The sequence below is a fragment of the Ascaphus truei genome, chromosome 17, assembly GCF_040206685.1.
Source record: "Ascaphus truei isolate aAscTru1 chromosome 17, aAscTru1.hap1, whole genome shotgun sequence".
NCBI lineage: Eukaryota > Metazoa > Chordata > Amphibia > Anura > Ascaphidae > Ascaphus > Ascaphus truei.
In genome coordinates, this window is record NC_134499.1 from 7,861,172 (window position 1) to 7,886,600 (window position 25,429).

A 25,429-nucleotide genomic window follows, 5' to 3' on the forward strand; every position below is an offset into this window, starting at 1 on the left:
GCAGGTTGAGAAGTAGGGGTACTCTGGGGATGCATGTTGAGAAGTAGGGGTACTCTGGGGATGCTGGTTGAGAAGTAGGGGTACTCTGGGGATGCAGGTTGAGAAGTAGGGGTACTCTGGGAATGCAGGTTGAGAAGTAGGGGTACTCTGGGAATGCAGGTTGAGAAGTAGGGGTACTCTGGGGTTGCAGGTTGAGAAGTAGGGGTACTCTGGGGATGCAGGTTGAGAAGTAGGGGTACTCTGGGTCTGCAGGTTGAGAAGTAGGGGTACTCTGGGAATGCAGGTTGAGAAGTAGGGGTACTCTGGGGTTGCAGGTTGAGAAGTAGGGGTACTCTGGCGATGCAGGTTGAGATGTAGGGGTACTCTGGGGTTGCAGGTTGAGAAGTAGGGGTACTCTGGGGTTGCAGGTTGTGAAGTAGGGGTACTCTGGGGATGCAGGTTGAGAAGTAGGGGTACTCTGTGGTTGCAGGTTGAGAAGTAGGGGTACTCTGGGTCTGCAGGTTGAGAAGTAGGGGTACTCTGGGGTTGCAGGTTGAGAAGTAGGGGTACTCTGGGGATGCAGGTTGAGAAGTAGGGGTACTCTGGGGATGCAGGTTGAGAAGTAGGGGTACACTGGGGATGCAGGTTGAGAAGTAGGGGTACTCTGGGGATGCAGGTTGAGAAGTAGGGGTACTCTGGGGATGCAGGTTGAGCAGTAGGGGTACTCTGGGGATGCAGGTTGAGAAGTAGGGGTACTCTGGGTCTGCAGGTTGAGCAGTAGGGGTACTCTGGGGATGCAGGTTGAGAAGTAGGGGTACTCTGGGGATGCAGGTTGAGAAGTAGGGGTACTCTGGGGATGCAGGTTAAGAAGTAGGGGTACTCTGGGGATGCAGGTTGAGAAGTAGGGGTACTCTGGGGTTGCTGGTTGAGAAGTAGGGGTACTCTGGGGTTGCTGGTTGAGAAGTAGGGGTACTCTGTGCCCCTTAGTACCATCACACTTCAGCACAGCTGTTATGTTGATGATCTGGAGGTAACCCCACCTCTATTGCTCATCTTAGTGGTTGGGGGGGTCCTGTCGGGGTGTTCTCTATCCCCCCTGCAGAGACCAATCTAAACGAGGCTGTGCTCAGTGCAGTGAATCTGCTGCTTCAAACCGCAGAGGGCCCGCGGGGGCCCGGAGTACCGAAGGTCATTCTGCTGACGGACGGAGAACCCACTGAAGGTGCGACCTGTGTGTGTGTGTGTGTGTGTGTGTGTGTGTGTACGTGTGTGTGTGTCTGTCACATTTTATAATGTAACTTCACGTTTTACTGCTTTAAGAGGTGTCTCTCCTCTCGCTCGCGCTCTCCTCTCTCTCTGCTCGCTATCTCTCTCACACTCTAATCTCTCTCCTATCACGTGCTCTCACTCTCCTCTTTTGCCCTCCTATCTCTGCTCTCTCACTCTCTCTCTGCGTCTCACTCTCTCTGCATCTCTCCTCTCTCTCTGCGTCTCTGCTCTCTCCCTCTCTCTCTGTCACACTCTCGCTCTCTCTCCTCTTTCTCTGCGTCTCTGCTCTCTCTTCCTCTCTGCTCTGTCTCGCTCTGTCTCTGTCTCGCTCTGTCTCGCTCTGTCTCGCTCTGCCTCACTCTCGCTCTGCCTCGCTCTCGCTTTGCCTCGCTCTGTCTCGCTCTCGCTCTGTCTCGCTCTCTGCTCTCTCTTTCTCCTCTCTTTCTGCTCTCTCTCTTTCTCCTCTCTCTCTGCTCTCTCTCTGCTCTCTCCTCATGCACTACCCCTGTCCTCTCTTGCACCAGTAACCTGACCCTCTTCCTTGTTGGCACCCAGGAGAAGTGCGGGCCGCTCGGATTCAGGCCAATGTCAGGCGGGCAGTGAGCAGCCGGCTCTCCCTTTACTGCCTCGGCTTCGGCCGGAGCGCGGATTACAGCCTCCTGCAGACTCTGGACTTGGAGAACGGAGGCGCAGCCCGCCAGATCTACGAGGATTCAGACGCTGACCTTCAGCTGCGGGTACGGAGGCCGGGACCTCAGCCTGATCTTAACCCAGGGCTGGCCAACTCCAGTCATCAAGGGCCACCAACAAGTCAGGTTTCCAGGATATCACTGCTTCAGCACAGGTGGCTCAGTCATGAAAGCCAACTCCAGTCCTCAAGGGCCACCAAAAGTCAAAGACTGAGACACCTGTGCTGAAGCAGGGATATCCATGAAACCTGACCCACTGATTGAGCCACCTGTGCTGACGCAGAGATATCCTTGAACCTGACCTGCTGGTGGCCCTTGAAGGCTGGAGTTGCCCGCCTCCTGCCCTAACCCCGTCACTGCTGCCAGAGGGGTCAGCTGTCCATAGCTTCCCATTGGCACTCTGGCAGTGAAGGGGTTACAGGCAGAATCTCCGCAAAAAAATAATAATTAAAAAAGAAAACCTTTTAAATTTGCATATTGAAATTTAGCATAGGTTCAACTTGATGGACACGTCTTTTTTCAACCTCATCTACTATGTAACTATGTAACTATGTAACTACTATGTAACTACTATGTAACTATGTAACTACTATGTAACTATGTAACTATGCAACGATGCATTATTTTACTTTTGAAACATATCTTCAGTAAATTTAACCAGGGAGAAAAAAAATGGCTCGTTAGATCAATGAACCGATTTCTAAATTTGTCGGGGAGAGAAGGTGGAAGGCGTTTTTTTAATATTTGGAATTGGGGAATATGGCGCCCGATTGTAAGAAGAAGATATTATAGAAGAAGGAGGAGGAGGGCGGGCGGATTTTCTTTATGTTCCAGCTGGGAAAGCAGGCTGGGAAGGGGTTTATATATAAAGGTGCAATCCCACTTAGCCAGCCAAAAAACCCCAACCTGTTGTAAAGAATGGAACAGTCTAATTGGTTTCCCTAAACTAACTGGTGCGTGTTGCACTTCAGAGGCGCCTCTGAATAGGGGAGTGTTCGTTAATCAAGTGTTTTTGTCTCCCCTTAAGACCCGTCCTTATCAGAGAACCAATATAGATAAGGGGAGGGGAGTGCTGGAGGGCTTTGCTTGTGCAAACTCTTGTTGATCACACAGAGACATCAGATAGAAGGGAGCAGCCAGAGAAAATCGCCCCCTCCCAAGTCTCGGCTCACCGGGTTTATAAACGGACTTTAAAAATACTGATAGGTGTCTGAGATGGGTAAAAGGGCACCAGTCACCCAGATCTCATCCCATTAGTGCACTTTCCCCTAGGAGGGACTGACACCTTAACCATGTCACTGCCGTTAGTACACTTTGCCCCTAAAAGGGACTGACTCTTTAAGAGTGGGGAGCAGAAACAAAAATATGATATACAAGGTCCATATAATGGGCAAAATGCTCACCTGCTTTTTGCTATTTTGTGCCCCCGCCCCTAAAACCCACGTCCAGCTAATGTTTGGGGTTTCTGTCTGCAGGGCTTTTACGATGAGGTGGCGCGGCCTCTGCTGACGGGGGTGCAGGTGGCGTACCCAGAAAACGCCGTTTCCCACCTTACCAGGAGAACTTTCCAGCACTATTACGGAGGGTCGGAAATCGTGCTGGCCGGGAGGATTGAAGATAACGCGCTGACGGAGCTGCCCTCGGAAATCACGGCGCGGGGGGTGCGCCCTACGTATAGTTTTACTATATAACATCTGAGTGGAAGAACGGTGCATCATTAAATGGGCACAGTGGGGCATTGTTGGGCACTGCTGATGCATGGAAGATGGTGAACCTAATATTTGGGAGAGGGTGATGCCATTGAAGTTTATAGTGATGTGTGTAAGGCACGTGTGGATTTATATAAGGGCGTGAGGTCACCATTCAGTGTGTATTCATTACAGATACGGAACCACCTGTCTTTTAATACGAGCGGGCGGGTTGGAGTGGAGCAAAGTTACATATTCGGAGAATACACAGAACGACTCTGGGCTTATCTCACCATCCAGCAATTACTGGAAGAACAGTGAGTTGCAATTAAGCTTTCTTTTTTAATGACCCCTACCCAGGAACTGCGTGACCCCCTGACACCATGGGGAGATCACAAAATCTCTGCCAACCGGGAGAGTGCCGAGTCCTCAGACCGCCAGGGAATCCAGCTCTACCCAAAATGGCGAAAGAAAAGCCAGGGCCAGCCGTAGGGCCCGCGCCGTCGGGAGAGCACCGCGGTCCCTCCTCTCCCTCCAGTCGGTGCCAGGATCCAATGGATCGGGGCTGTAGGTTACACACCGCAGGATCCAGGGGCTCAAAATGACAGGCAGGGAAGGTTTCTACCATCACAACTAACCTATATGTATATTCATTGGGTCATTTAAAGATGGCGGCACAGCTTCTAGGCTAATCACGGCAGCTGCAACAAATGAGCTGAAAATGGTTTCAAACTTTAGTTCTTTTTTTTCCCACCGTTAGGATTTTGGCTTCGGGCGAGGAGAAGGCGCGTCTGAAATCCCAAGCTTTGGATCTCTCTCTGAAGTACAACTTGGTAACACCGCTGTCATCCATGGTGAGTGAAGGGGACCCGTCTGTCGTGGCGGAAAAACCCACTGAGGGTGAGGCCGTAACGCTCCACGCGTTCAACTTCCCCCGTCCTCGGGTAACTCATTTTTGCCCTTGAAAGATTCAAGTAAACGGAATGTCGAAAACGTCCGCGTGAGCTCGCGAAACCGGCGAAATGCACCTCGGTTTGAGTGGCGAATAAAGGCCGCTGGCGGAGTCAAGAGTTTGCATGCGATTCGCCAAGCGTGAAATCGCCATGCGCCACAGCTGAGTCTGATATATGAAAATCTCCAAAACCGCTCGATTCGCTAAATTCTGCGGCTATGACATGGACGCACGCCATGTTTCACTCGCTGTCCGCCGATATTTAAAGGTTACTTTCAGATCTCATTTTGCCAGTGCATTTTGGACAGTTTCCAAAATCTTGATTGGGACACAGTTAATAACGGTCTTAAAGAAGCAATCCACCCAAACGAACCTCCATTTTTTTTTACAGTATTGTAACTGCGGGGCGTTCTCCAGAACAGAACCGCGCTATTACTGGCCCCAGGGACCCCTGGGGTCCTGAGATACTTCCTCCTTGAAGTTACCAGTATGACTTCCTGGGTTTTAAAGGGGAGTTGTGGCCGTCCAATAGGAAGTCCCAACCGATGTTGCAGCTTCCTATTTGCCTGAGATTTGGCAGCCATTTTGTTTCCACAGAGGGAGATTTAAACTCAGTCAACTTCACCAGTAAGCATCTCGGAATCCAGGGGGCGCCAGGACCGGAAAATAAAGGCCTTTGGCCTCAGCTACACAAACCCTCCCCCAGCAACACACAAAAGTAGTTGTGCCTTCTAGTACCATCACTGCAAATATGCCTTTTTGTTTCCTATTGGTAAATTCCTGAGGGGATGATGAAATAATTTTCAATTTCCATTTATTTAGTATATGGTTAGCTCTAAAAACAATGTGTTTGCATAGGGAACACAGGAGAATTCTGCTGCCAGTGCTCAAGGGCCAAAGCGTAGAATGTCTTATTCTTAGAACATAATGGCACACGTCTGCAGCATATAACTATCACTCTAAACAAGCGGATTAAGCGGACCCAGTGGAGCAGGCTGGGGGGAGGGGTAAGGTGAGGTGACGCTAAGAGTCGCCGACCATCCAGAGAACAGCCAGGCTGACGCTAAGTCACCCACCGTCCCCTCTGCCAATGATAATACCTGCTGTCACGCTGCTTGATCCGGTGTAGCCAAAGAGATAAAGGTGAAGCACCGTTGAGTGAATTTTTTCTTGGAGATGAGGAGGAGCGCAGGTAGGTGAAGCAAAATATGCAAAAGAAAATAACATATATAGTGCAGATGGTAAACACTGTGCAGATAGATGTAATCTATAGTATAGAACTCACATAGATCGCAGAAAATATCACATATCAGAGATCCTTCTCTCTCTGACTAGAGCCCTTTGAATGGTAGCAGGGAAATCCCTCAAGGCACGGATATGTATGGATAAGAAGAAAAGCCACAATAGTGCATACTATTCCAATATTGTATTAATCAAACAAATAACACGAGTATATTACACTCACATTCGCCATGTAAAAATCAGGTGGAGGAGAGAACCGCAGCTCGTTATACGGTGGTGCAGGTATAGGCAGCTTCACAGCATTCAGGATTCTCTTCCGCGTGTGTCACAGCCGTCGCGTCACTTCCGCTATCGCGTCACGGCTGAGGGCGGAAGTTCCCAATAGAAGAGACCTTTGAGTGAATGCCTGCAGTGATGTGTGTCCTGGAATCCACGTGCAACAGCAAAGGTAACCGGAACAGCCAAACGTTAGAGCTGCGTGTGGTTCTCTACGTACCTCAGTGCACCGCTTCTTCGTTTGGCTGTTCCAATGTGTTTGCATGATAGTTTTTTTTTTATTTATACCCAGTATGAAAACCAATTTATGGGTATTTCTTGTGATTATTATATCGCCAGGTAAATGGGCACAACTTTGGTGTAATGGTGGGTTGCATGGTTGGTTGGCTCTATGGTTGGAATGTCGGTAGGATTGTTGGATGGTCTGTGGGTTGGCTGGCTGCATTGTTGGAAAGTTGGTTGGATTTTTGGATGGTTGGTTGGCTGCATGGTTGGATTGCTGGATGATTGATTGGCTGCATGGGTTGATTGTTGGTTGGTTGGCTTCATGGTTAGAAAGTTGGTTTGATTGTTGAATGATTGGTTGGTTGGCTGCATAGTTGGAAAGTTGGTTGGATGGTTAGATTGTTGGATTGTTGCCTGGTTGGAAAGTTGGTTGGATTGTTGGTTGGATGGTTGCATGGTTAGTTTGTTGGATGGTTGCATAGTTAGTTTGTTGGATGGTTGCATGGTTAGTTTGTTGGTTGGTTCCATGGTTGGATTATTAGATGATTGGTTGCATGGTTGGATTGTTGGATGGTTGGTTGGTTGCATGGTTGGATTGTTAGATGATTGGTTGGATGGGAGAAGGGAAATTATAGTTAATTTGGTAATTTTTTCTCTTGCAGATGAGCCACGTGGCAAGGCTGTGATCAACGGTAATGATCCCATATTCGAGACCCCTCAACTATCACCGATTGTCAGTCTCACTGATTTTTTGGGTCAATCCCCCCAAACCTCACGGTTGGGGTCTGGAAGTTGACATCTCTGCTATTCACAAATGACTAGCATGACTGTGACCTCCCATTAACCCCTTTCATGTTTGAGGTGTCAAATTATTATTATTTTTTATACGTTTTCACGGTAAGTTGGACATGGGCGGATTTTAGCTTCCTTAGGCTGCTCCCTGTGTGTGTTGGGGAGCACCTCCCCTCCCCTTCCCAGTCGTTCCTCCTTCCCATGCTTGCCCCTCTGGCAGAGCAAGTGGTCAATCATTTAATACCTTGTAGCTGAAATTAATTTTAGGGAGGGACATCCCTTTCACTGCATTAATATAGCATAATGAGGACCAGTACCTCTATTTTTCTAATGTCTTAACTCATTACATCTTTCCTTCCTCAGGATTAAAGACTGGGACCTCTCGGGGCTCCGGTGAGTATTTCTGTCATCTGTCTGCTCCTAGAAAGTTGTATTATTTACAAGTTGTCCCGGGCGTTAAATAGATGAAAAGAAGTATTGGAGGAGGCCCAGCGTGGATACAGACATATATATATATCTATATCCTCGCTGGGAAGAACACGTTCAAACAGCCCCCAGAAGAAGCAGCATAGCGAAACGCGCATCCGGGCAGCGCTCTTTCCCCTCCTGAATCTCTGATGTGTAATATTCATGGGACTCTGACTTGGATATACCGAGCACAGGCGCTGCTTCTTGCTACAAAGGACATGGACTCTGCCTGAGGGGTTTCTGTCGTTTATTTGAACGTGTTGTGAGGATACAGACTTTTTCATGATGTATGTTTTTAATTGGTATTTTAGAAATCTGTGTTCCTGTGATGTAATAACGTAGTATTTTGGGGTTTAGCGGCGTGCTTTCTGATCTCTCTCTTTTGTGGGTATATTTCTGTATGTTTAGCTTATTAGCACCAGTGGCTGTGATATAACAGCCAGATCCCGGCCTCAGCGCAAGGCAGTTGTTGCCTTTGGCTCTGCGCCCCCTCCTCTCCTTGTTGGTGCCGGGATCCAAATTCCACATGAGAGAGGAGAGCTGGAGGAGGGAGCTGGGGAGTCCCCAAACTGGGCACGATCGCACTACTGCGGCAAGGGGGAGGGTGTGTGTAGCTGGGGGAGGGTGTGTGCAGCTGGGGGAGGGTGTGTGCAGCGGGGGGAGGGTGTGTGCAGCTGGGGGAGGTGTGTGTAGCTGGGGGGGGTGGGAGTTGTGTGTAGCTGGGGGAGGGGCAAGGTGTGTAGCTGGGGGAGGGGGAGGATGTGTGTAGCTGGGGAGGGGGAGGTGTGTGTAGGTGGGGGAGGGGGAGGTCTTACCACATTCGGAGCAGCCTTCTGCAGCGTCTGTTGTCATGGCGACGTGCTGCTTTACCATGACAATGCAGTGTCGTTACGCTGTGATGTCATTACGCTGCAGGAGGTGGGTCCCGCCAAAGGTCAAGATCCAATTGGTTTATTGGACCTTTTTCATATTGTGGTTGATTTTGAGCAGTATCAACTTTTTTTTGGGTGGGGGTGTGTGTGTGAGAGGGAAAGTGTGTGTGTGTGTGTGTGTATTATTCACAGATACATGTGTATATGTATGACACTGTGTACGCATTTGCATGTCATTTCCCAGAATCCCTTGCTGCAGTGGAAGCACTGTATGCTAGGTGATAATGGCGAAAAGCGGGGTTGCAGACCTGTCTTAGGCTTGTTTTATAGTTGTTGCTGCTGTGCGTGCGGGCGCCCGATGTTGGGCGTGCAAGTTGTGTGCGCGTTTAGTTTGTAGGCTTTAGCGGTGACGTGCGCGGTTAGGGGGTGTGACTGACATCACAGCGTTAGGCCGCGCTGTGATTGGTTTGCGGCGTGAAAATACAATTTTATTGTCATTTCCCTGGTCTGCCGCACCACCGCTCACAGCCGCGCGCGTCCCAAGTGTATATACACGTATGGCTAACACAGCCGTGCGCGCGTCCCAAGTATATATACACGTATGGCTAACACAGCCGTGCGCGCGTCCCAAGTATATATACACGTATGGCTAACACAGCCGATTGTAATTGACGCGCGCGCGCTATATTACAGGCCTAAGACGTGAATGTGGTCACAAGTGCTATTTGTATTTGCTGTGTGTCTGTATATGTAGAAGTCTCGCTGCTCAGCTCTAAGTGTCCTTAGGTAAATCACATTATCATCTAATTGGTTCTCGTGGCGGCAGAATAATATGTGCAGCGCTACGTTCGCTGTCAGTGCTATACAGCATAAGGGGAGAATATTCCGTTTATAGGACGCAGAGGAATGAACAATTACAAACTCGTTTAAAGACGCGTCCCCGGCTCAAACAAGGGGTGACGTTGTGATACATCACCCCTTCCTCCAAACAGATCTTTGTAACGGATTCCTGGGCAGAAGAGCTAACCATCTGAAGGTTGCTTGCATTGCTGAGCCGTTTCCTCTCTGCGCAGTGGACGGAGACCCTCACTTCATTGTCAGACCCCCTGGGGGAAACGAGACGCTTTGTTTCAACGTGCAGCAGAGGCCGGGGGTCTTCCTGAATCTGGTGGAGGATCCCGAGACAGGTGACACTCGCAGGGGGGCAGGAGGTGGGAGAGGGGCTGCCGGATAGAGGGGGATATGGGTGGGAGGGCTATAGAGAGAGAAGGGTGCACAGGGATGCTGAGCAGGTCATCACCATTCTTGCTCCACTCCTCCCAGGGATCACCGTCAACGGAGAACTGGTTGGGAAAAACAAAGATGGCGGCACAGACCCTGCAGGCAACACGTACATCGGGAGGCTGGGACTGCAGAGCGAGAGGCTGGGGGTCAAAGTGGAGGTCACCACGGAAAGTATAACCATCACCAGCGGAGCCCACGAGAGCGTCCGCACGTGGAACAAGACGGGGACCCAGACACAGAGCGGGTGAGGAGAGGGTATCTGGTTGTTACCGTCACCCATCAGAAAACCTGGTACAAACACTGTGTTCTGTGTGTGATTTCCCTGCAGCCTGACTCTAAGTGTCCTGGATGGTGGACGGGTCACTGTCACTATGGAGGAAGCGGGGACATTTGTCATTGTCCTTCACCGACCCCTGAAGAAGAGCTCTAAGCACAGAGACTATCTGGGACTGTACACCGAGGACAGCCATTGGCTATCGAACCGCACCCGTGGGATTCTGGGTAAGCACCAGGCTCCCAAAGGGGGGCGTGACCTTTCCGAATCCCCTTTAGCTGCAGTATAATGATGGGGGCACTATGTGGGGTCACAGGGACCTTCTCTCCAAGCATGGGCCATACAGTATACGCCGTCTACTTTGAGGTCCTATACTCTGCAGCTATGGCATGTCTGTTACTCTGTTGCACCGGCGTATTACCGTTACCCCAGTGTACTAGGCCGAGCCCCCGCTGGCGCTGAGCGGGCGGTGCTTGCGGAAGTTACTTACATACATATATCTATAGAAGTCCCCGCTTGTGCGCGGGGGCACACGCTCACCCGCGTTTGGCGCTTAGGTAAACAAAATATATACTTACCCGCGCGCTCAACTACCCGCAATGCCCCCTCCCTGCCCTGCGTACAAGCAGGACACCCGGCGCGCATGCTTGGAGCGCGCTCAGCGCCAGCGGGGACTCGGCCTTACACATGACAGACGCTTCTCTCTGCTGTAGGACAATTTTACAGCGGGAATCGCTTGGAGATTTCGGCCGCGAGTTCTGCCTCCGGGTCCCAGGGAACTGAAGCAACATTATCCGTCAGAGGGAACCGGATAAAGGTGTCTGGGTGAGATAACCGCCCCCCCCGCTGTAACGTGTTAGATTTACATCCGCGTGGCGATAGGTAGATATATAAACAGAGGTAGGTGTGTGTAATATATACACACACACGTCAGATAAATGTTTATTATTGCACATTTTGCATCTCGGACGGATATCCATTGATAATATTTATGCTATAATCATGAGTATATGTGTAATGTGTTCCAGCTGATATTTATAGTTTCTTACATTTATTTTGTTGCCACATTTAATACTTTGATGAATACAGCGGCGTATATATCGCTGCGAGACGCCGTCTCTATATTAAACCCCACAGCTGGTTAATAACAGCCGTTCATGTTCCTTGGAACAATGACACTTTCTATCCTAGACAATGGCGGAGAGATTTCCACACGGACGCCCAGCGGGGGGAGCAGGTTTTCTGCTGGTTCGTGCGGGACGGGGGGAAGGTGCTGATGGACGGAAAGGAAGAGGATTTCCTCGTGTCTGGATTGTATGAGCATCTTTGCTGAACCCCAGGTGAGAAAAGACGCCCCCTGCTCACCCCCCGTGGGGTCACTGTCCTTGCCTTCCCCCCCCCCCCCCCCTGTGGGGTAACCTCCCCTGCTGTCCCTGTTCTCCCCCCCCCCCCCCCCACACACGGTGGGATCACTGCCTCATCCCTCCCCCCACTTCCATGGGATCACCTCCCCTGCCCTCCTCCTCCCCCCCCATCCACTGTGGGGTCCCTTCCCCTGCTCTCCCCCCCCGTGGGGTCATTGCCCCTACTCCTCCAACCCATAGGGTTACTGCCCCTGCTTCCCCCCCCTCCGTGGGGTCAATACCTCTGCTCTTTCCCCGAGGGGTCACTGCCCTTGCCTCCCCCCCCCCCTGCTGTCCCTGTCCCCCCCCCCCCCCCACACGGTGGGATCACTGCCCTGCTTGACCTCTCTCGCGTGGGATCACTGCCACGGCTCTCCCACCCTTTCTGTGGGTTCGGTCCCTAAACTCCTCCCCCCTCCTGTGGAGTCACGTCCCCTGCTCCCCCCCACAGAGGTGACTGCCCCCTGCTCTGCTCATGGTGGGGTCACAGACATGAGACCTAATAGGAAGTAGCCGCATGTGCGTACACGCAGACATTACCTATAGGTGCATTATTTAAATGTATATGCACAACAAAAGCGCTGCTACATTCCCCTACTCAGCCGCTCGTTACCTGGCCCGTTAGCAAGTTCCCACATTCACCCCCAGGCCGGTACAGGCACAGCTGGGAGGGGTATGGGGGGGTTAGAGGCAGGTGTCTGCTATAAACCCCTTACGTAGGTAACGTGACTGTACCCCACGGAGGCGCAGGGAGCACCCCCAGGTTTTATACAGCTATTGTCCAACGCAGCATGGGAGGCAAAACTACAAGTCCCAGGATGCATTGGGGTAGGGGGATGGAGAAAATGTTGGTGAATCTTGGAATACATTATACAAGAGCTCTGAACAGATTAAACAAGGGCAGCGCGCCCCCAAACCTCACAGGTCTCCCCTACACACGCACGCAGAGCGCCCCCAAACCTCACAGGTCTCTCCTACACACGCACACAGCGCGCCCCCAAACCTCACAGGTCTCCCCTACACACGCACGCAGAGCGCCCCCAAACCTCACAGGTCTCTCCTACACACGCACACAGAGCGCCCCCAAACCTCACAGGTCTCTCCTGCACACAGAGCGCCCCCAAACCTCTGCAATGTGTTTAGGGCAGTTCTGACTGTGCAGGGGGTAAGTATCTGCAATAGGATTGGGGAAACAAGAATAGAGTGCAGGATAAAGGGGGCACAGACAGGGGGTGTTGTGCATAAACTTTATTGGTTTCTGATGACAGGTCTCCCCTGCGGGGGTGCAGAGGGCGATACTGGACGGCCGGGGAGACAGCGGGGGCCCGGCCTGGGAATTAAGCCTCTTCCTCTGAAATGAGAAACAGCGCGAGATGAGACCTCCCTCTGCATGTATATATCGGACAGAGAGACAGCGCAAGATGAGACCTCCCTCTGCATGTATATATCGGACAGAGACAGCGCGAGATGAGACCTCCCTCTGCATGTAAATATCGGACAGAGAGACAGCGCGAGATGAGACCTCCCTCTGCATGTATATATCGGACAGAGAGACAGCGCGAGATGAGACCTCCCTCTGCATGTATATATCGGACAGAGAGACAGCGCGAGATGAGACCTCCCTCTGCATGTATATATCGGACAGAGAGACAGCGCGAGATGAGACCTCCCTCTGCATGTATATATCGGACAGAGACAGCGCGAGATGAGACCTCCCTCTGCATGTATATATCGGACAGAGAGACAGCGCGAGATGAGACCTCCCTCTGCATGTATATATGGGACAGAGACAGCGCGAGATGAGACCTCCCTCTGCATGTATATATGGGACAGAGACAGCGCGAGATGAGACCTCCCTCTGCATGTATATATCGGACAGAGACAGCGCGAGATGAGACCTCCCTCTGCATGTATATATCGGACAGAGACAGCGCGAGATGAGACCTCCCTCTGCATGTATATATCGGACAGAGACAGCGCGAGATGAGACCTCCCTCTGCATGTATATATCGGACAGAGACAGCGCGAGATGAGACCTCCCTCTGCATGTATATATCGGACAGAGACAGCGCGAGATGAGACCTCCCTCTGCATGTATATATCGGACAGAGAGACAGCGCGAGATGAGACCTCCCTCTGCATGTATATATCGGACAGAGAGACAGCGCGAGATGAGACCTCCCTCTGCATGTATATCGCGCAGAACGCAGAGAATCCTGAAACCCGCTCCCACGCGTGCTTACTTTCTGCAGTGTGGCCACTGTATGCCATGTAAACCCACTACAAATGCCAGCACGGTCACATCGCTAAATACACTGCATTATATTATGTATGTTTCAAGTACAACCATAATATCGGGGGCGACAGAACGCCAGCGCTCGTACATGCACGCCGCTCGCGTCCTGCTACACAGCTCAGGACGCGAGCCGCGCAACAGGACGCGAGCCGCGCAACAGGCCGCGAGCCGCGCAACAGGACGCGAGCCGCGCAACCGGACGCGAGCCGCGCAACAGGACGCGGATGTCCGAGCGCTGGAGGCGGCCTGAACGGGGGACTCTCATAACCAGTTCCCTGCACCAAGACACGCGGCCCCCGCAGCGCCTCCCACAGGCACCCGAGGACTAGCCATGTGACGCTCCCCGCCAGTCATCAAGGCACCAACAAGTCAGGTTATCCCTGCTTCAGCACAGGTGATGCAGTCAAAAAGACAGCCCTGGTTTCCAGTATATACGACATGATTATACAGTAATAAAATCAATTGTTTGTTTTTTTAGGTTGTAAACAGCCTTGGTTTTGTTTTCTATTAACACCGACCTTTTTAACCCCCGCACTGCCCGTTGGAATTTAACACGGTCAGCGCTAAGGACAATGTGGTTTTTTTCAACCTAAATCTGTAGTGATGTCTCGCTGGGTTTGCTGCTCTGATGTTCCCTAAACCTCGTACCGGGGCATTAAGGACCAGTCCCGGGGGGGACCGGGGCATGAACAGGTTAAATTAAACCCCGTACCGGGGCATTATAGGACCAGTCCCGGGGGGGGGCCGCGGCATGAACAGGTTAAATTAAACCCCGTACCGGGGCATTAAGGACCAGTCCCGGGGGGGGGACCGGGGCATGAACAGGTTAAATTAAACCCCGTACCGGGGCATTAAGGACCAGTCCCGGGGGGGGACCGGGGCATGAACAGGTTAAATTAAACCCCGTACCGGGGCATTAAGGACCAGTCCCGGGGGGGACCGGGGCATGAACAGGTTAAATTAAACCCCGTACCGGGGCATTAAGGACCAGTCCCGGCTGGGTTTTCCATGGAAATGTATATATTTTGTTCGTGGTAATTTATTCTTGTTAAACCAGCGAGGTTGTTACAATGGCTGGCAGCTAACGATAAGTCACCGCAATGGGTTAACAGGCGCAGCGCCGTATGTAGCCGCCATTAGTCACACGGGCAGCGAACACACTTGAATTTTGGGCTTTTCGCCGGGAACACAGAATTCATGTTTCACGAGATACGGATACATTGAAACTGCGACTTCTTCGAACGGAAATGTAATATTTTTACAAGGGGGGGGGCCCGCTCTGGCACGGCCCCTTTAAAAAAGGTTATTAACCCCTTCACGTACCTCCCACTTCCTCCTCCTCCTCTTCATCGTCATCATCGTCGTCGTCCTCGTCAGAACTGAAGGTGCCGTCGGGCAGGCTGTAGACCCGGATAACTTGCTGCGGGGTTGGGGGGGGGGGGGGGCAATGAATGAGGGGAGCACAGGACACAAGAGACCCCACTTTCTCTCCTCCCCCTCCCCACCCCAGGCAAAAAAAACACAGCCTCCCCCCCCCCCCCCCCCCCAGTTGGCAAAGCGTGGAAGTCCTAACGTGGCGGCATTTGTTCTACCTTCTAAAGCAGCGAGATTTGGGTGCTGGGTGCACAGACACAGAGAGGGAGGGGGGGAGAGGCAGGGAGGGGGGGGAGAAGAGGGAGGGGGGGGGGAGAGGCAGGGAGGGGGGGGAGAGGCAGGTAGGGGGAGAGGCAAAGAGGGGGGAAGGGAAAAACCCACAGCAACTCCAGTCCTCAAGTGCCACCAACAAGTCAGGTTTCAGGATATATCCCTGCTTCAACACAGGTCGAAGACTGAGCCACCTATGCTGAAGCAGGGATATCCTGACCTGCTGCTGGCCCTGGAAGACTGGACTTGGCCACCCCTGCCCTTAGGCGGCTCTTGATTGACTAAAATCTTGGTCTGCCGCCCCTAACCTGAAGGCATTAGACACGGCGGGTTCCTGGCGCCGCCCCGGGGCAGCGAGGGTCCCTCACCTTGTTGGGGTCCTTCAGGATGAGGTATTTGCCCTCGTCCAGCTTCATGCAGATGTCCACCACGCAGCGCAGGATGCCCCAGCCGTTCTCCATGCTCAGGTTGATCTGGTTGGCGAACTCGTTGGGTTTGAACTGCTGGGTGCCCAGGACCACGTGGCGGGACGAGTCCTTCACGTGGTAACGGGACACGTAGCTGCGGTGGAGAGAGGGCGGCGGCGCATAAAGAAATTAAAGGGGCAGTCCCTCTAAGGACCACAGTGACCTGATTGGAGTGACATGTTTAAGGCGTCTCATCGGGGGACTGAGGCCTTGTTACCCAAATCTGACGGCTAGAAGTATATTTAATGTATTTGTTAGTGACACCCCTTTAGGGTGAGGTCACGGAGCGAGGTCACGGTGTTTGTACAGCCAGAGCCCACCCCCCACAGTGCTCAAGACGTACCCCAGTTTCAGGTACTCAGAGCCGGCCAGCATGGCGCAGCAGGTCCACCGGGCTAGCTTGTAGCTGTTGTTCTTCAGCTCTGTGGCGATCACGGCCCCGCGCTGGGAGTCCAGCTTCTGGCGCCAGTCCACCCCGTTACAGTGCTGGAAAAGGCGGGGAAGTGGGGTCAGAGAGGGACACGGACCATGAACGAGGGGTAACAGGTTTACACCCCGCACGACCAGGGGGGGATTAGAACGCAGGGTCTCCTGTATGACCAGGGGGGGGGGGGAATCAGACCGCAGGGTCTCCTGCACGACCAGGGGGGGATTAGAACGCAGGGTCTCCTGTATGACCAGGGGGGGGGGGAATCAGACCGCAGGGTCTCCTGCACGACCAGGGGGGGATTAGAACGCAGGGTCTCCTGTATGACCAGGGGGGGGGGGGGGAATCAGACCGCAGGGTCTCCTGCACGACCAGGGGGGGATTAGAACGCAGGGTCTCCTGCATGACATGGGGGGGGGGGGGGATTAGAACGCAGGGTCTCCTGCACGACCAGGGGGGGATTAGAACGCAGGGTCTTCTGCATGACCAGGGGGGGGGGGGATTAGAACGCAGGGTCTCCTGCATGACCAGGGGGGGGGGGATTAGAACGCAGGGTCTCCTGCATGGCCAGGGGGGGGGGGGGGGGATTAGAACGCAGGGTCTCCTGCACGACCAGGGGGGGATTAGAACGCAGGGTCTTCTGCATGACCAGGGGGGGGGGGGATTAGAACGCAGGGTCTCCTGCATGACCAGGGGGGGGGGGATTAGAACGCAGCGTCTCCTGCATGTTCTATTGTGCGAATTCCGCGGGCAGTGAAGGGGTTAACAGCACAGCGTTGTATTGGCCACTGACAATTGTTTCAGAACGTAACAGGGCGGCGGCAATCATTCGTACCAACTGAATGTAGCGCGTTTGAACAATCGCGTGTGCGTTTGCGCGTGCGCTGTTGGGGCTGTGAGCCGTGCCTGGCCGCGCACATGTAACCTGCGGGAGATTTAGTCTTGCCGGGCGCGTGTGTGCGTGTGCGTGTGCTGCTGGGGCTGTGAGCTGTGCCTGGCCGCGCACATGTAACCTGCGGGAGCTTTAGTCTTGCTGGGCGCGTGTGTGCGTGTGCGTGCGCTGTTGGGGCTGTGAGCTGTGCCTGGCCGCGCACATGTAACCTGCGGGAGCTTTAGTCTTGCCGGGCGCGTGTGGATCCATGTCTCCCGCACTCTGCCCATGTTTCTGTGCCTGCATCCTTAGGTTTGCCTTTTCTGTCCCCGGTGGCCCTTAGGCTTTGCCTATAGAGCCGCCGACGGCGACACGATGGGCGACGTCACCCGTCGCCACCGGCGAAAGTTATGTTTCGCCGGTCGGCGGCACCGCAATTTGATTTGTTCAAGGGCCGTCACGTGACGCGGCGGCCCTTGAAAAATCAAATTTTGCCGGCGGCGGGTTTTGGCGACGTCGCTCCGTCGCGTGCACTATAAGCGCACGCGGCGGCGGCAATGCTTTTGTTTTCGGGCGAATTCGCATCGCCGTCACTATAAGCGCGGTCTTACGTGTCACTTAGCACAGATGCAGCCTGGGTTATTGTATTGGCGCGTTACCGCGAGATACTGTGCGATATTCAGTTGTGTCACGGCCATAGAATCCTAAGGAAAATCTGTGATATTCCGTGTTCTCGATAAAGTAAAGCTCGCTACATCTGTACGCCACGCCCCGTGCGCTGCACCCATATGCCCGCCCCCTGCGCTGCACCCGTATGCCTGCCCCCCGCGCTGCACCCGTATGCCCCGCCTCCTGTGCGCTACACCTGTACGCCCCGCCTCCTGTGCGCGACACCTGTACGCCCCGCCTCCTGTGCGCGACACCTGTACGCCCCGCCTCCTGTGCGCCACACCTGTATGCCCCGCCTCCTGTGCGCTACACCTGTATGCCCCGCCTCCTATGTGCTACACCTGTACGCCCCGCCTCCTGTGCGCCACACCTGTATGCCCCGCCTCCTGTGCGCCACACCTGTATGCCCGCCTCCTGTGCACTACACCTGTATGCCCCGCCTCCTGTGCGCTACACCTGTATGCCCCGCCTCCTGTACGCTGCAGCCGTCTTCAGCTACGGTGTATGTATACAAGTATATAACATTTAGAATGAGCTGGGCACTACACAGGGCTTTTGCAAATAAAAAATTGGATATTTTATTGAAGCAATGATCAACGTTTCGCCCAAACACGCGGAGCTTCACCTGGATCTCGCTCCGGTTGCAGTGTGTGAAAGCCCTCTCCTCTATTAAATATAATCTCTTGTGCTTTGTATGAGTGTCTGTCGCGGTGTATATGTGTGTGTGTATACGTGTGCATGTGTGTATACGTCTCTCTCGCGGTGTATATGTGTGTGTGTGTATACGTGTGTGTATACGTGTGCGTATGTGTATACGTCTCTCGCTGTGTATATAAGTGTGTGTGTGTATACGTGTGCGTATGTGTATACGTCTCTCTCGCTGTGTATATAAGTGTGTGTGTATACGTGTGCGTATGTGTATACGTCTCTCTCGCTGTGTATATAAGTGTGTGTATACGTGTGCATGTGTATACGTCTCTCTCGCTGTGTATATAAGTGTGCGTATGTGTATACGTCTCTCTCGCTGTGTATATAAGTGTGTGTGTATACGTGTGTGTATGTGTATACGTCTCTCTCGCTGTGTATATAAGTGTGTGTGTATACGTGTGCGTATGTGTATACGTCTCTCTCGCTGTGTATATAAGTGTGTGTGTATACGTGTGCGTATGTGTATACGTCTCTCTCGCTGTGTATATAAGTGTGTGTGTATACGTGTGCGTATGTGTATACGTCTCTCTCGCTGTGTATATAAGTGTGTGTGTATACGTGTGCTTATGTGTATACGTCTCTCTCGCTGTGTATATAAGTGTGTGTGTATACGTGTGCATATATGTATACGTCTCTCTCGCTGTGTATATAAGTGTGTGTGTATACGTGTGCGTATGTGTATACGTCTCTCTCGCTGTGTATATAAGTGTGTGTATAGTGTGCTTATGTGTATACGTCTCTCTCGCTGTGTATATAAGTGTGTGTGTGTATACGTGTGCGTATGTGTATACGTCTCTCTCGCTGTGTATATAAGTGTGTGTGTATACGTGTGCGTATGTGTATACGTCTCTCTCGCTGTGTATATAAGTGTGTGTGTGTATACGTGTGCTTATGTGTATACGTCTCTCTCGCTGTGTATATAAGTGTGTGTGTATACGTGTGCGTATGTGTATACGTCTCTCTCGCTGTGTATATAAGTGTGTGTGTATACGTGTGCGTATGTGTATACGTCTCTCTCGCTGTGTATATAAGTGTGTGTGTATACGTGTGCGTATGTGTATACGTCTCTCTCGCTGTGTATATAAGTGTGTGTGTATACGTGTGCGTATGTGTATACGTCTCTCTCGCTGTGTATATAAGTGTGTGTGTATACGTGTGCGTACGTGTATACGTCTCTCTCGCTGTGTATATGTGTGTGTGTATACGTGTGCGTATGTGTATACGTCTCTCTCGCTGTGTGTGTATACGTGTATACGTATGTGTATACGTCTCTCTCGCTGTGTATGTAAGTGTGTGTGTATACGTGTGCGTATGTGTATACGTCTCTCTCGCTGTGCGGCATCTCTGCCAGTCTGTCCCGTCCCTCTTACCCTGGAATCCCACTCGTTGAGAGTCTTAATGTTGATGAAGGACACCTCTCCGTTGGCTCCGGTCATCACGCCGTCATGCTCGCAGCGTACGACCAGGTCTATATCTTCCCCAAGCTTCCAGCGCCGGTACCTGCGGGAAGGCAGGACGGGACGCGGGAGAAGAACGGTCATTTAGCGATCAGTAATTGGATGCCCCGCTGACTATACGTCATGGACGTTTGCTCGTTTCAGAGGAGCTACCAAGAACTAAACGACGTAGGATGGGCGGGGGAGACACTCCTCTCCCACTAGTGATCGCTTCCTGGTGTCTGGAAGTGTGCGGCCATAGAAGTGGCAGGATCCTCCGCTGGCCACTTGTTCCCAGTAGAGAAACTCGACAGCCCATTAAAAATCAGGTATTTGTATATAAACACGGAGGTCTCTCGAGTCCTCACCACAGATGGACAGTCTCGAGTGGGCCAGGGCAAAAAGCACTCACCTGTAGGCCACAGATGCCACCTCACTCTTATCCACGTCATCTTCTACGAAGGGGTTTGGGTTGGGGAACTTGTATTTGTCTTGGCCCTGTAGGAGGAAGAGTCAGACAAGTGAGTGGACCCCAGGAATGTCTCCGGAACGCTCCGTGCACCCCTCCTCCCCCCCCTCGTGGTGCAGCAGGCGACGCCTCGATCCCGCGCTCACCATTCTCAGGCACTGCTGGGAGAAGTTGTGGTTGATGTAAGTGGCTTCCATGGCCAGATTTCTGGGGGAGTTTAAGGAGTTCACTTCGTCCTGGGGGGGCTCGTTGGCTGTTTCGCTGACTGTCAGCAAACCTGAAGATGTGCAGAGATGGAGGAAGCCGTTAGAACATCACGGCAGACCAGGCAAGGGTACGTAGACAGCCCAAGAGTTCGGATATTGTTTCTCTATATAGTGCCCCCACCCTGTTTTATTGACAAACTACAACAAATACTAAGCTTTAGGAGACAAGGAAAGACCGGACCACAGAGCTTACACTCTACCCTCCATCACCCCCCAGCCTTCTTACCAAAATCAGAGTTGTCCCTCTTATCAAAGAAGATTTTCGACCCCACTCTTTGGACCACGATGTCCCAGGAGTTGACAGAGCGAGTGCTGCACATCAAGGTGGCCAGGATGGCATCCGTGGCAAAGACATTTCCTTGGGTCTTGGCCAACTGGAGTCGGGAGAGAAAACAGGGGGGGCGGCGGGTCAGAGGCAGGAGTGGGGACTTACGTGAACAATCCACCCCATCTAGCCTCCAGGATCGGGGGGGGGGGGGGGGTGAGGGGGGGGGGTAGCCGCACTATTTCCAGCTCCTGGGACTCCCTTATTCCAGACACGGCAGCTTCCTATTGGTCTGGGATTACGCAGGGAGATTTGAACCCGGAAACTTGACCAGTAAGCGTCTCAGGAACTGGGGGTGTCTTGCCGTGCAATGATTTGCGAGCCCCTTTAGCACTAAAGGTTATTAATAAATGGGTTCGGGAGAAGGACCGGCTGGAGGAGTGGCCCGACCTTGCGGATGACGGGGTCATCGGTGGTGGTCACGGTGTGGAAGATCTTTTTGATGCTCTTCAAGGTCCTCTCGTTCCTGGTGGTGATTCGGTCGAAGGCTTTGTCGTAGTGTTCCAGGGCACCGCAGCACTCTCTGGCGTAGGGAGAAAAGGAGACGGCGCCAACACTTTATCTTTCCGTTCCCGACACCGCACGGTCCCAGCAGACTCCCCACCCAATGCCGCAGTTTTATGCGTATAAACGCAGGGCCTGGCACAGTGTATGCGAGAGGGTAAGGCGGGCCTTTCTGCTGCCAGGGATGTACACATTCTGTGCATTAATGCAGGGCAGTGGGCTAGGCTGGCACTGCCCCGTGTGTATGTGCATGCAGTTTGCCACGTGTATAAACAGAGCACGATAAAAGGTAGGGTGTGTGCAAGAGGGAGTTACCACACTGTAGCTGTTCTGTGTATAATACAGAGACAAGCTAATATGGCACTGTGAGGGGAGGCTGACACTGCCGCTGCCCACGCGCTATCATTAATGGGTCACTCGCTTCAAAGAGGAAATTAGCCCTTAAAAAAAACAAACAAAAAAAAAACTAATAACGTTTCGCTGCGATGCTACACCTTCATCAGGACGCCCCGCCATGATTACACCAAAAAGGCTAACACGATGAAATAAAGGTTATTTTTCTTTAAAGACTGGAGCGACGCCCTCTTTGAAGCGAGTGACGTATGTGCAGGACTGAGCCCCCCGGTGAGCGTCTGCATCCTGTGCGTGCAGGTCCGCCATGGCCCGAGCAGCGACCCTCCGGGATAGCATAAGATGGGCACTTTGGGCATTGCGATACAAATACCCGGGACGGGGCAGTAAGTACACGCGGGGAGGATTAGTGCACGGGTCGTGCGTGACCACGCCGGCCCATCACTCACATGTCCGTGGGCTCCGACACCTCCAGGTATCGCATTTTCATGAGCCGCTGGAAGTCCATCTCCTCCTTCACCTCCCAATCGCTCCGGACCTCGACCGACGAGTCCCGCGGCTTCTGCTGAGACTTCTGGTCCCACTTCTGGCGCACGCCAAACTGCTTCTGGAACTTCTTCTGCAGCCTCAAGCGGTCCCTGAAAACCAGAACGAGCGCGCGCTTAGCATCCTGCGGTGCATTGTGGGCAATACGACCGTGGGGCAAACAAGCCCTTCGCTGCCAGAGAGGCCTGCAATGCATTTCATGCAGCGAAGAGGCTAGCTTTAGGGGTTTGAATTCCTCCCCTCCCCCCGAGGGGCAGAAGCCTCACCTCTCTTTCTGCTTGGCGCTCTTGGGCAGTGTCTGCATGTTGGACTGCAGCATATTACGCCGATCTTTGTCTCGCCGCATATTTCTCTGTGGGGAGGAGAAAAAGGAGGAAGAGACCATTAGTGCCTGGTTACCAAAACATGCCGACCTCATATACGTACCCGAAACCGGCTAACCCCGTTACAAAAACCCCAGTCCCCTGAATTCCTATACAAAGTCTAAGCCCATCCGGAACTAAAGATGTTCTAGAATGATTTCCTCTCCTCGATCTCTTTACGCCCCCCCGCCCCCCAACTCATCTTCACCCCCCTGGGCCTTAGGAACCAACATTTAGATTGTAAGCTCTTAAGGGCAGCGACTGCAAAAGTGTACAGCGCCATGTACATAGAATTAGATCATTCCCAAATTATTCTAAGAGGTAAACGCTACACAGCCGCCAACCGTTCAGTCCCACTCCGAGCTGTCTGCTTCACCCCCCCCCCCCGCCCCCTGTTACCTGAGCGAAACGCAGGCGGTTTCTCTGATACGCCGTCTTCTGCATCTTGGTGGTGTCCACCAGCTGGAAGCTGCTCTCATCCTCCTCGTGGAAGTAAGCGTACTGACTGCCGCCCCCAAACTGGGACGAGTATTTATCTAAGAGGGGAGCACACGGGAGACCGTCAACACTGGGAGGACAGACCCCAAACAAGACCCCCCCCCTCCCTCAGAGCGGGAGGATATATTAAGCTGACTCAGCAGTAGGTGGGGGTAGAGATAAGGGAGATACTCACTGGTATATCTCTTGTCCTGGTAGGTGGCTCCTGTCCAATCTGCAACCTTATCAACGAGAGCAAGACACAGTGAGCCCATATTGTACTCTGAGAAAGAGGCGGCACACAGGGAGGTAACCCTACACGCAGAGCGCTTCTACTCCCTATTATAATTAGATTGCCAGCTCTTGAGTACGTGCCACGCAAGGGGAAATAAGCGAGTCGGAGATTTGCACACAGCGAATGTTTCATGGAAGTGTCAACGTAAACAAATAAGCTGACTGCACGCTATAATAAAGGCACTGCAGGAGCTGGGTGACCATGATTTAACTAGGCCAAAATCCCACAGTACTTTGGACTTCAGGGACCGCACTCCAGAGCACGTCCTGTCCCCCCCCCGTCTATGTATAGGAGGTAGGGGGTGTCTGTGTAATGTAAAAGCGAAGTTATTTCAGCCCCTGGAGACCTCCTCGTTACCAGGATACCTCATAATCCCGGAGTGCCAATAGGAAGCTGCGGCGGATGTCATGGCTTCCTATTGGCTCGTGGGATTTAAACCTCCATTTTATTTCCCCAGGAGTGGACTGTACCGGCGACACCACCTCCGGTATGTATATCAGGAACGGTTCAGTTTAAAACAAGAACGCAGGTGGGAACATAACCCCCTCAGTGCCAAGGGTTCCTATATCCCCCCCCCCCTCTCACCTTTCCCAGGCGGTCCCCCTTGCTGAAGGGCTGGTAAGGCATGTCCTTAAACTGATCCGGCACCGCACACGGCCCCCACCCCAGGGCGTTATCGTTAATCACAGGAGCCTGAAACTTCGCCATGGTGTCGGACCTGGGGGGGAGAGAGCGTGTTACCAGCGGCCATTTCATAGGTCACAACAATATCAAGGTATAGAGATACTCAACATCATTATACAGCACAGCATGTTCATTATCAGTGTATAGATACTCAGCATCATTATACAGTGCAGTATGTTCATTATCAGTGTGCAGATAATCGGCATGATTATACAGTGCAGCATGTTCATTATCAGTGTGCAGATACTCGGCATGATTATACAGCGCAGAATATTCATGATCAGTTTATACACCCTCCATCATTATACAGTGCTGTGTGTTTATTTCCAGTGTACAGTAGATACTCAGCATCATTATACGGTGCAGCGTGATTATTATCAGTGTATAAATACTCGGTATCCTTAAACAGTGCAGCGTGTTCATTATCACTGCATAGAGATACTCTGCATCATTATACACCGCAGGATGTTCATTATCAGCATATAGATACTCAGCGTCATTATATTCAACGCAGTGTTTTCACTATTACTACATAGAGATACTTAGTATCATCATACACGGCAGGATGTAATCATCAGTGTATACACTCTCAGCATCATTATAATCCACAGCAGCTCCTGACTAGGCCCCAATCCCCGGGGTATATTAGGCCTCAGCCGGCTTCCCTTGCCCTCGCCGTGATGATTCCCTCTCAATATAACCGCGCACCGCCGCTCCCGGCACCCCTCCGGCCATCCCGGGTCATGCCCCCATCCCCCGCCGCTCCCCCGGCCCGATGTCCGCAGATTCCTCACCGGTCGCGCCTCCTCCCTGATACCGGCTCTTAGGAAGAGAGAACCGCCAAGCGATGGACACACGTCGGCGAGCTTGCCAGTACTGTCGCAAAAAACCCTCTAGCGCACACAATGAGACGAGGCAGCAAAGCGCGCCAAGCGTGTCGTGAAGACGATACGACTTACGTCTTTGCCATAGAGTATCCATTCCTGCACCAGAGAGTATACTTCCAGAAACCATAGAGAGGAGACTGTCTGTGGTATTGGGATGACTCAGAAGATAATGGATATAATTAACGGTATATGACTCATTTATATTGTCCATGTAAATGTGTTGCTTCTAATAACCACAACCTACAACGTGTACAGCACTCTGAGCTACTAAGAGGATATGCAACTACAATATTTACATAGTTACATACATAGTAGATGAGGTTGAAAAAAGA

General features: G+C 52.4%; 3 protein-coding genes across 5 annotated transcripts; 1 reads left to right on the plus strand and 2 right to left on the minus strand.

The window, feature by feature from the left end:
- Positions 1–6,874: 6,874 nt before the first annotated feature.
- Positions 6,875–11,343, plus strand: LOC142468443 (inter-alpha-trypsin inhibitor heavy chain H3-like). The gene is made up of 8 exons (XM_075575052.1): positions 6,875–6,893; positions 6,983–7,012; positions 7,476–7,505; positions 9,526–9,639; positions 9,776–9,980; positions 10,065–10,237; positions 10,724–10,835; positions 11,202–11,343. The coding sequence occupies exons 1-8, from the start codon at positions 6,875–6,877 to the stop codon at positions 11,341–11,343; spliced, it is 825 nt and encodes a 274-aa protein (XP_075431167.1).
- A 1,303-nt stretch (positions 11,344–12,646) lies between these two features.
- EIF3D (eukaryotic translation initiation factor 3 subunit D) lies at positions 12,647–25,155 on the minus strand. Of its 3 annotated transcripts, none has more exons than XM_075573819.1 (15): positions 25,005–25,155; positions 24,112–24,244; positions 23,428–23,473; positions 23,154–23,290; positions 22,659–22,744; positions 22,296–22,484; positions 21,382–21,514; positions 20,893–21,040; positions 20,547–20,677; positions 20,344–20,429; positions 19,866–19,995; positions 16,164–16,306; positions 15,722–15,914; positions 15,033–15,129; positions 12,647–12,764 (listed from the first exon to the last, which is right to left on the minus strand). In XM_075573819.1, the coding sequence occupies exons 2-15, from the start codon at positions 24,232–24,234 to the stop codon at positions 12,751–12,753; spliced, it is 1,656 nt and encodes a 551-aa protein (XP_075429934.1). In that variant the 5' UTR covers positions 24,235–24,244; positions 25,005–25,155; the 3' UTR covers positions 12,647–12,750. The 3 variants fall into 3 exon arrangements, with proteins under 3 accessions (XP_075429934.1, XP_075429935.1, XP_075429936.1); XM_075573820.1 differs by lacking the exon at positions 25,005–25,155 and adding an exon at positions 24,768–24,791; XM_075573821.1 differs by lacking the exon at positions 12,647–12,764 and having other exon boundaries at positions 15,025–15,129.
- On the minus strand, positions 17,991–19,837 carry LOC142468428 (uncharacterized). Its single transcript, XM_075575039.1, has 3 exons — positions 19,828–19,837; positions 18,244–19,383; positions 17,991–18,186 (listed from the first exon to the last, which is right to left on the minus strand). Exons 1-3 carry the CDS (start codon positions 19,835–19,837, stop codon positions 18,116–18,118), a joined length of 1,221 nt encoding a protein of 406 aa, XP_075431154.1. The 3' UTR covers positions 17,991–18,115.
- Positions 25,156–25,429: the final 274 nt, after the last annotated feature.

Excerpts from the sequence above, each read along its gene's own strand:
- LOC142468443 (XM_075575052.1), top strand. Across the intron at positions 9,640-9,775 it reads GGTGGAGGATCCCGAGACAG|GGATCACCGTCAACGGAGAA; the intron begins GTGACACTCGCA and ends CACTCCTCCCAG. Across the intron at positions 10,836-11,201 it reads AACCGGATAAAGGTGTCTGG|ACAATGGCGGAGAGATTTCC; the intron begins GTGAGATAACCG and ends TTTCTATCCTAG.
- LOC142468428 (XM_075575039.1), bottom strand. Across the intron at positions 18,187-18,243 it reads ACAGGAGGCGGGGCATACAG|GTGTGGCGCACAGGAGGCGG; the intron begins GTGTAGCGCACA and ends GCGGGCATACAG.
- EIF3D (XM_075573819.1), bottom strand. The coding sequence starts at position 24,234 with ATGGCGAAGTTTCAGGCTCCTGTGATTAACGATAACGCCCTGGGGTGG. Across the intron at positions 20,678-20,892 it reads GAGGGACAACTCTGATTTTG|GTTTGCTGACAGTCAGCGAA; the intron begins GTAAGAAGGCTG and ends GCACATCTTCAG. Across the intron at positions 15,915-16,163 it reads TCTGAGTACCTGAAACTGGG|CTACGTGTCCCGTTACCACG; the intron begins GTACGTCTTGAG and ends TCTCCACCGCAG.